Genomic DNA, 14,045 nt, shown 5'->3' with positions numbered 1-14,045 from the left:
TGATTCCAGTCTTGCGTCAAAACCTTGATAGGGGAAGTAAATGGCAGCGGGTTCAAATATACAAAAACAAGTTGGGCCAAGAACAACAATATAAAGCTCACCCAAACTCGATGAATCAGCTGATTTTTTTTTTTTTTCAAAAAGGATTTGTTGTAATGATTGTTTCTGTATTTGCCGCATGTTTTGAGATATATTCTACCATTAGTGTAGACCTTATGAAATGAAATAATTATTTTTGTAAAAAAAAATAAATCTAAAATTCAGCTGAAAGAAAATGACCCCTGAACCTCTAAGCTGAGTTAGTTTTCTAAATCAACTAAAAGAAATTTTTAAGTACGCTATAGCTTTGACAGTATGTAACTTTACTTGCCTTCAATCTCTCCGTCTAAATATGATTCTGAACATGTAAAATCTACTGTTTTCAAGCTCTGCTTGGGATCAGCCCAAAGCCGAAGCTAGGATAGCATAATTAGCAGAGCTCATCGAAGAATTCATTGGTAGAATGACGATTTGATTGTGTTTCACTGGCTTCAGTTATTGTTATTTGATAGTAAACAAGTACATATGGAACATTACATTAAAGATTGCTAAGCATTAGATTTAGGATTCAATGCAACTTGACTCAAATCAGCGGACGCAACATACATGTTTTGTGCGTTCAGAATATTTCTAATGCAGGCTCTATATTTAATGGCTTGAGCATTTTCATTTTGCTTCCTCTCTAACAGAGCTTTGTGAAAAAGAAGGCCCTTCAACTCCTTTCCGCCTAAGATCATAGCTAAGGTCCAGAAGGAAGCGACTGTGTCCTTTCATGAAGTGCTTCTTTCGGAGTTAAAATTCCTTTTGTCCATCAACTTCTTTCAGTCAAGAGAAAGGAATTAGGTTATTCTTTCTTGTTTCAAGGAAGAGGGCAAGTTACATGCTTGGGTTAAGGCAGCTGTTGAGAACGAGATCTTTGTTTCCCCATTTGTCAACATTCCCTTCTTGACTAGTCTTTTTCTCCTTTCTCCCATTCGGGTTGGGATTTGGTAAGGAATAGCAGGTATCACCCAAACCAAGCGCACACGGTGCAGATCAAAAGTTAGGTCAGAAATCATAAGCTCAAGAAAGAAAGTCTAAAACTATGCAATCGACCTCACCGGTTCAAACATCAATGTTGTCAAACGGAGAGCTGCCCAACGAAACAATGATGTTTTAAACTGATAGCTTATCCACAATACACATCAATAATTACACTCTCATACACTAACATTGTCTTCAAATGCTTGTTTTAACAACACCAACTCCTATGAACAACCGCAATTACACTACACTAACTGTTAGTTTTCTCACAGAGCACCTCATTCAAGAATTTGAGCATCATCACAACAGTGGTGATGGTGCACCCATTCAACGGGGTCGTCATTATGAAGGTACAAATAAATCTAATGCTACATAACAGAATACAAGAGGAACGAATTTACAGGGAACTCGATGCACCCACGAGTGGAACGAGTGAAACTACTCACCAAAGTTGGTGGGGATATCTACTTCTGTCTCGGATGTACTTGTAAAATCAAGAAGACCTTCCTGTGGTGGAGAGTTTCCAAATAAGAAAATCGTCGACTGCACAAAATCCAAAGAGCTGTAGAAAGTCACATGCATTACCTGCTCGTTAAGGTCGCCAGAAGAGGCTGGAATGCCCACAGGCACATGATTTGTAAGATCTTCACCAGATCCACCAAGATGCTGCAGAAGGGGAAGGCATGACCATTTTAGGCCACAGACAAAACCAAGATGAAAGGTTCATGAGTTCACAAAGATATAATGTTCACAAATGAGGTGATTTGGTGAATTATTTGACTGAAAAAAATACCACTTTAAAAATACGCACAAAAAATAATACGAGCTAATGATTGGACCGCTTAAATCAGAATGCTTCAAAAGCAACATATTCATGCAGAAATAATGGGATTGCCAATTTTAACCAAATTTGACACTTTCGAGAAAATCAAGACTGTAATTCATCCATGAGACTTCAACTGCTCAGAGCATTGACAGATTGCAACGTCATGTTAAACATGAGGGCATACCCCTTCATCTGGATTGGCAGAATACTTGTCAGTTCCATCTGTTAAAGCCTTTGAAGGAGTTGCCTGCATATAGTGCAAATATCATCAGGACTACTATAACTATACTAATCAAACGCCTCCTTAACAAGTCACACATGACATACATGTTCATACTGGTTGCCAGAAGAATTTTCACCTTTAAGGACTAAAGGCTTGATGTCACAAGGGGTCCCCTGTACACACAATGAATATTGTGATGCAATTATAAAATGACATTTGGTCACTGGAATGGCTTATAATGTATATGATGGATATCTGGTGATGATTCAAAGAAAGGTAGCAAGTTTTAGTAACAAATGTCAAACTAAGTGACTAAGTGGCCATTGAAAAAAAAAACAGTCAGCTGTGAAGATGGAACTAAAAAAATTCAGTCAGCTGTGAGGATGGAACTCAGTTGCCATGCACCAAATAAATTTTTAGCCATGCTAGTCAAAGCAATACCAGTTCCACAGGGTGTAAAGAACTAGTCCTCCCTCCCTTGCTCAGATCTCTTAGTGTTCCCTGCTCAACCAAGGATATAACATGAATGGCATAAACTACGGAAAAAAAAAATCAAAACATTACAAATTCCGAAATTAAGATGATGATTTTTTTTTTAATAGAACAGAAAGCAACAACCAGGAATCATAGGGAAACTAAGTAAACTAAACATACAAGCAATCAACTTCAGAAAAAAAAAAGGTGATAGAAACTACAATAGCTTGTAATGGCTTGAGAGAGAAAGAGTGATAACAAGTAAATATTAAGCAAAAAACTCGATGAGAAAATTTTTTGTTAGCTTCCCTGATACCTAAATATCTCTGCACAGAGACGAAAGAAGTAAAACACGAGAAACAACCTTGTTAGCAAATTCAAACATCTATTTATCTGTTGCAACCAGACATTGAAAATTTACCATGCACCTCTCTACAAATTAAACAACTCCTTGAAGTTTAGGACTTCCAGATGTCTATCTGTCTCTCTTAAGCCAAGGTCTCTAAAAAATGGAAGCAGGAAAAGGAGAAATCACTTCTCACAACTAACAGGATAAGGAATTAATATACTGCTTTTGTACCCATGGCTTCAAATTTGTGCTCACCCTTAAACAAATAAAAATAGAAAACGCTAGTAGTTCCCTCTCAATGATTTCTCACTTAATTAGATTCAAAGAGATCTACCTAGTGTATGACATATAAAAAGCACAATTTCCTTAAAAAAGCCAACTTCATCACAAATAAAACCAAGCAAAAATAACCAAATAGCCAAAATCGGGATTTGATTGACTAAGCCATCTTTTACATGATACATTACTTTTTGTGTCATTTACATCCATCTTGAAGTTTGAAAACAATGTCTAAGCTAAAGAGTGAATAACTTCAGCACATAGAAGAAGAAAAGAATGAACAAATCAAGTTGTTCAGCTGCCTAACAAAGAGGCACACAGGATAAAAAGTAACTGCAAGAAACTGGAATGTTACAGGAAATCTCAATTTCCCCAAAAAACATATTTAAGAACATGTGACCTTGAAATTAAACCAGTAAAATCTTTATGAAGATGTTATGCACCTTGTTTGCCCACATAAGCCCACATGCATTGCATAGAGTTCTTGGTCCTGTGGGACCACGGCGCATTGCAGGAGTAGAATTCTCACCAACACCACAATGGTGACATCTGCGAAGACTGTAAATTTTGCAAAAAAGTAGAAGGAAAACTAACTTTCGCATACTGTTTTAAGAGGGAAGAAAAACCAAAACTCGCAATGGCTGGAGCAACAAATTCAAATAGAAGAGGTAACTCACACAGTTTCTGGATGAGATTTATCATCTCCTTGAAGGTTATTCTTTGATGAAACCCAATTAGAAGAACCAGAACCATCTTTCACTGATGCAAACTGACCGTTCTTGCGGTGCATTCTGGTAGAGGACAATACACAATAAAGTTATATCATGGTAAAAGTCAGGATCATAGATATCTCTCTGCTGGAGCAAATATTACCATGGAAATGTGGAAGAAAAGTGCAATTGGCAATTTTGAATGATTTTAGGGGTTAATTTTGTAATACTTTAGTTCAGGTTGATCTTTATTCTAACAGAAACTGTCCTGGTACCCCAATCACTAGAGCTTTTGGCTGAATTGTGAGACAACTCCTCCTTTAGGTTGTTTTCCTTAAATAGTGCTGACCTAGTTAAAATGGATGCCCTGGTTCTGTTCATTGCCCGTTGTTTTAAGCAAGAAGCCCTTAATAAATCTGCAAACTCCTTTCTAAGCAGAGAAGCGTAAGAGGGAAGCAGGCAGCAGAAAGAAATCTACAAGTTTGCAGAGTCTTCAGTCTTTCAAAAATTAAAATGTCAGAATCTTGAATTGCAGGAGTGTCACATAAACCGCCAAAAAAGATTAAAGACCATCAATACTCTATACTTAAAGCAAATTAATGTATAATACAAGGATGAACATATATCAGGGTAACAGATAGAAGTTAAGAGATGAAATAAGCTTCTATGAGCAAAATACGCAAATAACCACATAATTATACACCTTTGAGCGACTTCTTTGCGAATGCTGTAGCGAATTTTCTTGTCAAAGCATCTCTCCTTCCGTTTCTCACGGAATCTAACCAAAGAAGCTATTCTTTTTGAGACATTGGACCGCTTCAGTGTATCATCCACACCCTAAAAGAGTTATTCAGAGCAGTGCATGAAACAACAATCTAATAACTATTAGGAATTGCTTTGATGCTGTCAACTGAAGAAATACCTTTCTATTTGAATCAAAGATGACATCATTAGCAGGAACAGAAGTAGGTACATCACGTCCACCTAAAAGCAAGAGAACTGCTTGCACCTGCTTGTGAGGCATGTAGCAACAAATTACTCTCTGATGACAATATTATCCCATAAAGATGAATATTCGCAGTGCTCCAAGTTGCTTACACAGAAAGTAGCTGCTTTCACTGCAGAATGCCTGCCTACTCTCTATTTTAATCACTGTTTTAAGTCAAAACTTGGATTCCAAAAATCTTGGACTATAACATACCATATCATTCCCTCATTGAAGATTCTTGGACATACATGACGCTACAAGCCAATAGCCAACAGACAAATATAAATAAAAAAGTTAAAACAAAAAAGAATAAAAACCAAAAATCCTCACAATGACTCTACACCAATGCCCATTTCTTTTGTTACTTCTGTAAGTTAACTTAAAATCAAAGACTAGCAGGGAGCTTGTTTAAAAATCAGGTCATGCCAATGAAGGCCACAACAAATATCAAGGTAAAAGGCTCAAAAGAACTGGGGAAAATTCATAAAGATGCTTTACCCTTTGGGAGGATTAAGAACTTGGATTTACTAAGTGAGGAGTCATAAACGGAGCAAAAGTCATAAAATGATTAGCATCATAACACATATTCCTTAGAAAGGGAAAAAGACTAAAAACACACATAAAAGTCCGGAACAGAAGCTGAGAAAATAGTAACACATTCTTTCCGAAAGAACACAAGTTTTCCCACTTTATCAAAAGATAAAAGCAGAAAACATCGTTAATGAAGATATGATCACGAACATCATATTCAAAGACATTAATAATAAATACTCATTCCTCTGAAAATTAGAGTTTTCCTACTGCTTAGCAGTTTCTTCTTAGAGATCAAAATATTTCTAAAGAAATAAACGATGTTGACGAGGAAAGCATGCGCATGGACTATTTAAAAACACGCACAAACGCACACAGTGTAGGTATCTCACCAAATAAAGAAACACGCCAATAAAAGTTCACCACCATCAACTTTCCATTAACAGCAATACACGGACAACACCAAAAACACATATTCATACCAAAAAAAAAAAAAAAATTAAGATCAACCTTATCATGTAAATTACTGATTACCATTTACTACCAAAAAAGAAAAAAAAAAGTTACCTTTTGAGGAGTGACAGCTGGGAAAACATAGACTTCACCTTCAAAAGCAAGAGTGAGCTCACTCGTCCTCGTCGCCACCACCTGACCACCACCTCCTGCGCGGTGGCTGTGGTGCTGCTGCTTGTGGCGGTGATTATGATTACCTACAGAGTTCAAATGAACCTCGTTGACGTCACCCATGACGTCATCTCCTCCTCCGTCCTCGTCCTCGTCCTCGTCCTCGTCCTCGTCTTCCTCTTCCTCCTCCTCCTCCTCGTCGTCGTCCACTCGGTCGTCGCCGCCGTCATCGTAGTGACGCGCCTTCATTGCCTTAGGAATCCCCGCCATAACTAAAAAATTCCTAATCAATTAATCATTATTTCACCATTAAATCGAACCCAAAAAAAAAAAAAAAAGAAAGAAGAGGCTCTTCATGATCATCACCTTTCGTTGGCGTTTTATTTATCTTTCCATTTTCTCCCTGATTTCTCTCTCACACAGACACGCACTGGTATACGTACGTATACATATACGAAAAGATTAAATGTATTCCGTACAGTAGAATATATTTATTAAGAAGACCATAAAAAGGTAAAAATTTGCAGGATATGCCCCGGGGTCTGTTTCATTGAATTGAAGACGCTTTGATTTGGTAAAATCGTTGGCTTAATTTTATAAGAAAATCATTATGCATGGAGGAGGAACGATACGGAGCGACGCGGATGCATTGCTTATGGTGCTCCCGAGAGAGTTTGTGCGGTTGTTTCTTGGGTTTTGTAGCGGGACCCAGCGATGGCTTGGGAGAATGGATAATGTGGCATTGTATGTATGATGAAGAAGACGAGCATTTTGGCTTAGATTTGGGAGTGGTCCTTATTTTATATGCGAAAAATAGCAAAAAAAAAATATATATATACATATATACATAAAAGGAAGGGACGAGTGGTTCGTGGAAGAATTGTTGAGGAATACTTTAATTGGTGGGTGGGTCCGGATATGAAAATGCCACATGGCGGTTGAGTTTGTTTGGATTACTATTTTATCAAAATTTTGTAAAAAAAAAAAAAATTCACAATAATGTTTTAATATATGTAAGATAAAAAAAAAACTGAAAAATGCGTACATAAAAAATATAAATTTGTTAATGTAGTTTCTTATATCTTCGAAATTTTTTTTTTATTCCTAACATTTAAAATCAGTCGAAATAGTCCATCCGATAGCCAAAAGTGTGCGCCTCTCTCGTGTGCTTATAATTTCAAAAGCTAAATTGAAAATAATGCTTCATCTCTAATTTAAAAGGGAGAAAAAAAAAAAAGGCCTTACCATTTCTTCCTTCCTTTCTCACACTTTCCTCTTCTCCCTCGACACTCTTTTCTTTATTTTTTTTTAAGTAGGAAGCAAAGTGTGCTTCCCTTTTAGCCATTGAAATTATAGACATGTGAGAGAAGCGTGCACTTTTTGATCAGAAAAATAAGAAAAAAAAATTCAATTTTAGGATCAAACAGGCGAACATTTTTATATCTGAGGACCTATTTTGGTTGATTTCAAATGTTTAAGGGCCAAAAAAGTTTTTATCGAATATGTGAGAGAACAAATTGGCAAATCTTTCGATTTTTATGAGAAAAAAATGACGATCCAAATAAGACCTAAGCATTACGATATTCTATATTTTTTCTTCCCCTAAGAAATGGCTTAACTGCTAACAATTACTAGAACAGTGCAAGGAACAGAGGTCACTCAAAATTTCCCTCAGTAATTGGGTACCAAGGGCTGGGCTCCTACATCTGGAATACCAACGGCAAACAGGTCATCGGAATAATAAGAAAGAGAACACCAGAATAGCAAAAGAAGCCAAAGGAACAGATAAATAAGGAAAGTTGCCACATAAATTCATAACAAAGATGATAATTGCATGTGAAAGCCGAAAGCTACTGGATAAGTTAGAGATTTACAATTTGTATTCTCGTCTATAAACTAGGCAATTTGTGCAGCAGCAGAAGTATTGAAGTAAAACATGATCCTGTTTAACCACAATAAGTTCAGCAGCAGTGCATTAAGTGCATCAAACTTTGAAAATTATATCTAGTAATTGACCTGCAAGTGCAGCGCCAACATGCTTCACTTAAAAGTATATCTCTCTGGCTTCCAAGCAGGATATCCTAAATTTCTAAACCATCATAGCTAGTATTTAAGAATATATGTCATCTAATATAAACCAAGACTGTACAGTTGGGGAACAGGCTGACATTGATTAGTTAAAACCTTCTATCAGCCCAGGCAACAGAAGGTCAATAATGTGCCTGCTAACCCTGCCAATGCTTTAATTTATTGCTCCGCTGCTACAGCTGAGCTGGTACTGGTGGAGAATGAAACAAGATTACCACGTGCACTGATGGGAGTTCCGTAGTCAGAGTCACTATCAGCCTCGTCCTACATACATGGCAAAGAGGGTAATCAGAGGTGACAAGGGAATATGTGCATTATGTCAGAGGTGACTGCAAGTAAATGCAACAAGAGCTAGCTGCTCTGATAAAACCCCTCCAAAAGTAATTACCTCTTCAGTCACAGCATGGGTTTTCTTGGAAAGATCCCTCAATGCTCCCTGCAGATCGGCACAAAAGTAGGTAAGCTATAAAATGATAGACAATCCAGCATATTCAAAAAGCCTATACAAATGTACAGTATCCAGTATAATAAATTAATGAACTTTGAACATGTTACAGATTGATTACAGGATGTGATAGAGTGATCAAAAGATCCAGGTAATATCTAAAACATGGCATCCCAGTCCATCCCACGAAGGGAAACAGGTGTTCATTTGGTCACAGTCCAGGCCATAATTTATGATTGAGCAAAACGTCAGCCAAATATCTGTGGAATCATATCAGTACCTCAAATGACAACTCTGACAATTTAACCCACCTAAGTGTTGGAAGATGAATACTGGGTTCAATGGAATCCAGGTATGAAGCAAACTACTACCTCACCAATTAGTGGATTATTTAATATAAACTACGTCAACAAAAAGTACTACATACTCAATATCTTAATTTCCAATGAAGCAGAATAAAATTAACTGAGATGCAATGTTTTAGAGGTACACCAACCTTGTTTGCCCAAAAAAGCCCACATGCATTGCAAAGAGTTCTAGGACCAGCTGGACCGCGCCGCATCATTGGAGTTGACTTCGAACTTGTACCACAATGTGTGCATCTAAAAGAAGACAAATGATTGAAATGGATAAGAAATCAATGCATAGCACTGAGGCGAAAATACAAAAAATGTATAAAAAAAGTCATGTGCCAAAAATTATAACGTGTTATAAGTTTGTGGCATTACCAAATCAAAGGCAAGATGCAAGCCCAAAATTTTGTTGCATACTTCAGAATGAAACAGAATGTAAACTCTTTTAAGTAAGATAGAACTCACGAGGTTTCTGGTGGGTTATCAATCTGTCCAGACTCTTCGGCAACATCACAAGCAACAGAATCCTCAGAACTCCTCGGGGCGAATTGGCCCTTCTTTCGCTGCATCCTAATGGAATTGATAAGAGGCATACTAGTCAGGAAGAGCAACTGACAACAGAAGTTGTATACCATTTGTAGAACTGAAGATGTTAGAATCTCTGTCATCAGTAGTTATAGGCGTATAAGGGTTGATTAAACAATTTCTTAATCTTTTGGAGGATGCATGATTGAATCATACTAATTCACTGGCACATTTAAGTTTAAAAGGCCGGATTTTTTTCCCTCTTATACCACAGATTATTAACTAATATAAATAATTTACCTTGCTGCTCAATCCAATATCGCATTAGAAGCATTTTCAGAAAGATAGAAAAACATACTCAAAATGCTTTAAGTGACATGCTTAAAATAAGCATATCCATCAGCATAGAAAGTGTTACAAGGTGTTGGTATCTCTGAGTAACCTTAAATACATTCGATGCTTATCAGAACATTCCTTGGAGAATTTGATGTGTACATAGCTTGATTAAGTGTAGAAGTGGAAACTAAGCTCCATCTATCAAAGTCATATTACTGTTTCATAGAGAAATAATTCCATAAGTGCAGTTATTAATTTGGAATCCAGGAAGTAAACCTTTCTGCATTACAAAGCAGCAAGCAAAGTGATGAGGGATACAAATATACTCAATGCTAAATACATATTCCCAAGAAAGTACAAGGAAAACCCATCTGTATGACCACTATGTTAGCCTTAATCTCTATGCCGAACTAACATCAGATTCTGTCAAAGATTCTTAATGAATTCAAACCTAGCCCTACCAGAATCTTCTGTGACACGTTGCAACACGAAATTACAGAGATTACAAACTTCTAAACCTTAAAATGAAAGTTCAAATGCATAAAAGAGCAGTTTTTCCGTGCTGAGATATGCCCATCATAATGTTAAAGCGAAAACAATCATTTCAACCAAAACGACGCTGCTAAAGAACACAATTATGGAAGCAAGTTACTCTGTTCTACAAAAACTATTTAACTCGAAGAGAATAACAAAAGCCAGCTTACTTCATTGCAACTTCTTGACGGACATTGTACCGGATTTTCTTATCAAAGCAACGTTCCTTCCTTTTCTGTCGAAATCTATTCAAAGATTCTACCCGCTTTGGATCATTGCACCGCCCACTATAGTCCATCAAACTCTGAAGCAAGAAGTCAGACATTCAGGCTTGGTATCGAACAACTCAAAAGAGGTGAATGAACTGGCACAGCTCATCTATACCTTTGAAGTCTGATATGGCAAGTCTACTGCTTGAGTACCCGGAGTATATTCACATCCACCCAAAAGTGAGAGTACTGCTTGGACCTGCAGTCAAATGATACCAAAACAATTCCAAATCAATCACCCAAGGTATCCTCCAATCAATTTGCTTTATCAAAGTTTTACTTAAATTGGGTAAGCACATTAAGACAAAATTTTCTACGTTGGACAATAAAAAATAGTTCTCGTTTAGCTATCAATATTAGAAATGATGTCTGGAATTTTGCAATCGCTTTCATTTGATCAAACCAAAAGCCAAATTCTCGCCTATTAAGCGATGCAGAACAAATGCTGTCGTTTATGCCACAATGAGGAATGATGAGTGACCAAAAAGATTTTCCCCTTTTCAGGAAAAAAGAACAAAATTCTACTTATTACTTAAAATCATTTCCCATAAGATCATAAGAAGCCACATAACAGCCTATAATCGCCTTACTTTTCCACTGCTTAAGTAGACAGAATGCTCTAAATTCAACATTAGCCCGTCAAAATCAGTAGACACGTGGATTAGAAATCCTCAAGACTTCATATTTCCCATAACAAATGGAGCTATAAGAATGCAAAAGGACAAAAAAAATCCCACATGATTAAACCACAAAGTGCTCACCTTTTCAGCGGTAACAGCATCAAACACGTAAACCTGGCCACGAAACGAAAGCGTAAGCTGGTTCGCAACATCACCGCCGTGCGGCATTGCCACTGCCACCCCTTCACCACCACCACCACCACCGTACAAGGTGGTATTTTGTGGAAGCGAGACTTCGATTCCATCCAAACCCCCAATTGTGCCACCATCCTCAAAGCCCACAATCTCAGCGTCTTCAATCGATTCCCTTCCTCCACCTCCGCCTCCAAATACGGCGGCCTTGACATCATCTCCACCACCATGGCTGGAGTATTGACCGTGGCCGTTCGTCGGCCCCACCAACTGCACTGGAGTATACATTCCTCGTTTCTTCGATTAATTTTCGAAATTGAATTCAATTTAAAGCATTACCCCTACAGATTATTCCTCCTTTTTGCTATGAAACAAGAAAAAAAAAACCCTAACCCTATAAAATATACATATGCAGAGAGTCTTAGGTAGTGCGTGAGTGTGTGTGAGAGTAAAAGTACCGGCGTCGGGAGAAAAAATGGCGTGGGGAGGGGTAAAAAAGGAAATGTAATGACTTTTTGGGGATATTTACGATATGGGAAGAGAAAAATAGCAGGGGCGTAGGGGTAGTTTTGGTAATGGCAGTGCTGAGTAGAGTGTGGAGAAGAGCCTGCGTTGTACCGGACACGGGAGGAAGGACAGCGGTCAGGGGCTCAGGGGAGAGGACGCTTTTATCTGCGTATTTTGTTAATTCTTTTTTGGAATTAATTGCACTCAAGTCCTGCAAGTTGTGCAAAATATCATTAGCTTGGCCCACAAATATTACAAGATTGCACAATGCTATACTCTACAAAATCTCCAACTTTTACTGTGATTTTGGTCCCCCGCCGGGGCGGGAGGTGAATGGTAAATTTAAAAGTTTAATGGGTTAAAATGACGTGATTTTGTAGCTTTTGGCCCCTAGTTGGTTTTAAAAAAGTAAAATCTTCAAGGGTTTGATTGCTATTATGTTGTAATGGATGAGCTTGTTTAGAAAAAGTAATATTCTATTCATAGTACACACGATAATCTTGATGTACTTTTCAAACTTTTGATTGAGTTCAAGAGAATTTGGAAGAATAAAGGGATAATTTAAGAAACCTCCTCCGAGATTTTTGACAATTTCACTGGCCTCCTATGATGTCTGTAAAATTACACTTACCTCCATTAATAAAATTATGTCTTATTAGAAACTAGTATCTAATGATTGAATAACTAATGATTGAATAATTAAAGCGCTAATTAACTATTAGTAACTAATTAATGAAAATAACTATTGAGAATCTCTTTAATGACGAATGGTGATTTGCAATTACAAAATAATGCCAATTGATATACCAAATAGCAACTATTTTGTGATTGATAGAATTTGATCGTGATCAAAAATCAGTTGTACACAATGTGAGAAAGAAGGATTTTGGTAGGAAAAAAAACACAGAGCAAAAAGAAGGTTTGTTCATGAGAAAATTTTCTTTTAAAACTCTTAAAACTGTGATAGTTGTAAAGTAATTTCGTGAAAATAAAAGAGAAATGAAGGAAAAGAAAGACAAAATTTGAATTTTTTTCCTTTTCAAAATCACAAAAATCATAGTAAATCACATGTTAAGAGAGATGATTGGCTTGTTTTGTTGAATATTCTGATCATTAGTGTAATTTTGTTGCTTATTTGTATTTTTTAATGTATTGAATGTAATTATTTTGAGTAGTGAAATATATGTGTTAATTATTTCTATCTTTTAATTATTTACATTTTTTAATGAAAGTACCTTTTTAATGTTAATTTTTTTTTATTTGGACTAATTTTGTTATAAAAAATTTAACCTCAAAGAAGGTTAGTGTAATTTTAGGGGAAGCTAGTGAAATTGTTAAAAATCTCACGAGAGGTTTCCGAAACTGAAATTATCCCATAAAAGATATTGGAAGATAGCTTAAACAATGGTGCAAGACGAGTGGGAGCAAATAAGACTTTGCAGAAGTTTTAGAAATTTGTGTCATTGGGCAAGGGATTCTCTGTATATTACTCTAGAGGTGGGTAAATTCCACACCTCTACCACCTAAATCCACACCCCTAATGCATTAATAATTTGTTCCACGAGCATTGATGACTTGTACTATATTAATATTAAAAGTTATAATGGACGTGAATTTAGGTGATAGAAGTGTCGACTTTGAAGCATCATCTATTACTTTATTAGGAAACTTTTAGCGTCAAAAATACAAAAGTTAAACTATTTTAAGTCTCAGGAAAATGCAAAATTATCTAATTAAAAAGGATATTGTTTTTATACGCTGTCCGTGTATAACATTTTTTACACTAGTAGGTTTAGATCATGGCAAATAACACGAATTCAAAATTAAAATTCAAATCATGCATTTATAGCATACATCCAAAACTGCTAGTGTAAAAAATTTATTATACTGTCAGTGTATAAAAAGTTAATCCGTAAAATAAACATGATTCAAGGTGAAACTATAGTGTTACGTATGATTCTTTGCTTAAAACCAATAACTAGGATTCTTATTCATTATTTTTGGAGAATTTTACGGTGTTGATGGCAAAATATACAATATCTTTTTCATGGAACTATAATGTGAAACGATTGGAAAATGATCCTATACCATCATTTTCACAGTTCTCCGC

General features: G+C 36.4%; 2 protein-coding genes across 7 annotated transcripts; both read right to left on the bottom strand.

Moving 5' to 3' along the window:
- Positions 1–1,172: 1,172 nt before the first annotated feature.
- Positions 1,173–6,573, bottom strand: LOC140015706 (GATA transcription factor 19-like). 6 transcript variants are annotated; one of them, XM_072068482.1, is made up of 11 exons: positions 6,433–6,573; positions 6,010–6,338; positions 4,846–4,932; positions 4,627–4,760; positions 3,891–4,004; positions 3,657–3,771; positions 2,553–2,612; positions 2,216–2,284; positions 2,073–2,135; positions 1,648–1,728; positions 1,173–1,569 (listed from the first exon to the last, which is right to left on the bottom strand). In XM_072068482.1, exons 2-11 carry the CDS (start codon positions 6,334–6,336, stop codon positions 1,501–1,503), a joined length of 1,119 nt encoding a protein of 372 aa, XP_071924583.1. In that variant the 5' UTR covers positions 6,337–6,338; positions 6,433–6,573; the 3' UTR covers positions 1,173–1,500. The 6 variants fall into 6 exon arrangements, 5 of the variants coding, with proteins under 5 accessions (XP_071924583.1, XP_071924584.1, XP_071924586.1 ...); XM_072068483.1 differs by having other exon boundaries at positions 6,010–6,349; positions 6,433–6,570; XR_011822327.1 differs by lacking the exon at positions 6,433–6,573 and having other exon boundaries at positions 2,248–2,284; positions 6,010–6,426.
- A 1,300-nt stretch (positions 6,574–7,873) lies between these two features.
- Positions 7,874–12,082, bottom strand: LOC113714708 (GATA transcription factor 25). Its single transcript, XM_027238725.2, has 7 exons — positions 11,378–12,082; positions 10,732–10,815; positions 10,518–10,651; positions 9,418–9,522; positions 9,096–9,201; positions 8,543–8,590; positions 7,874–8,418 (listed from the first exon to the last, which is right to left on the bottom strand). The coding sequence occupies exons 1-7, from the start codon at positions 11,714–11,716 to the stop codon at positions 8,314–8,316; spliced, it is 921 nt and encodes a 306-aa protein (XP_027094526.2). The 5' UTR covers positions 11,717–12,082; the 3' UTR covers positions 7,874–8,313.
- Between the last annotated feature and the right edge of the window lie 1,963 nt (positions 12,083–14,045).

Source organism: Coffea arabica, chromosome 10c, assembly GCF_036785885.1.
Source record: "Coffea arabica cultivar ET-39 chromosome 10c, Coffea Arabica ET-39 HiFi, whole genome shotgun sequence".
In the NCBI taxonomy this organism is placed as follows: domain Eukaryota; kingdom Viridiplantae; phylum Streptophyta; class Magnoliopsida; order Gentianales; family Rubiaceae; genus Coffea; species Coffea arabica.
Note: the sequence above shows the minus strand (reverse complement) of the source record. Positions and strands in the feature narration are given on the sequence as shown.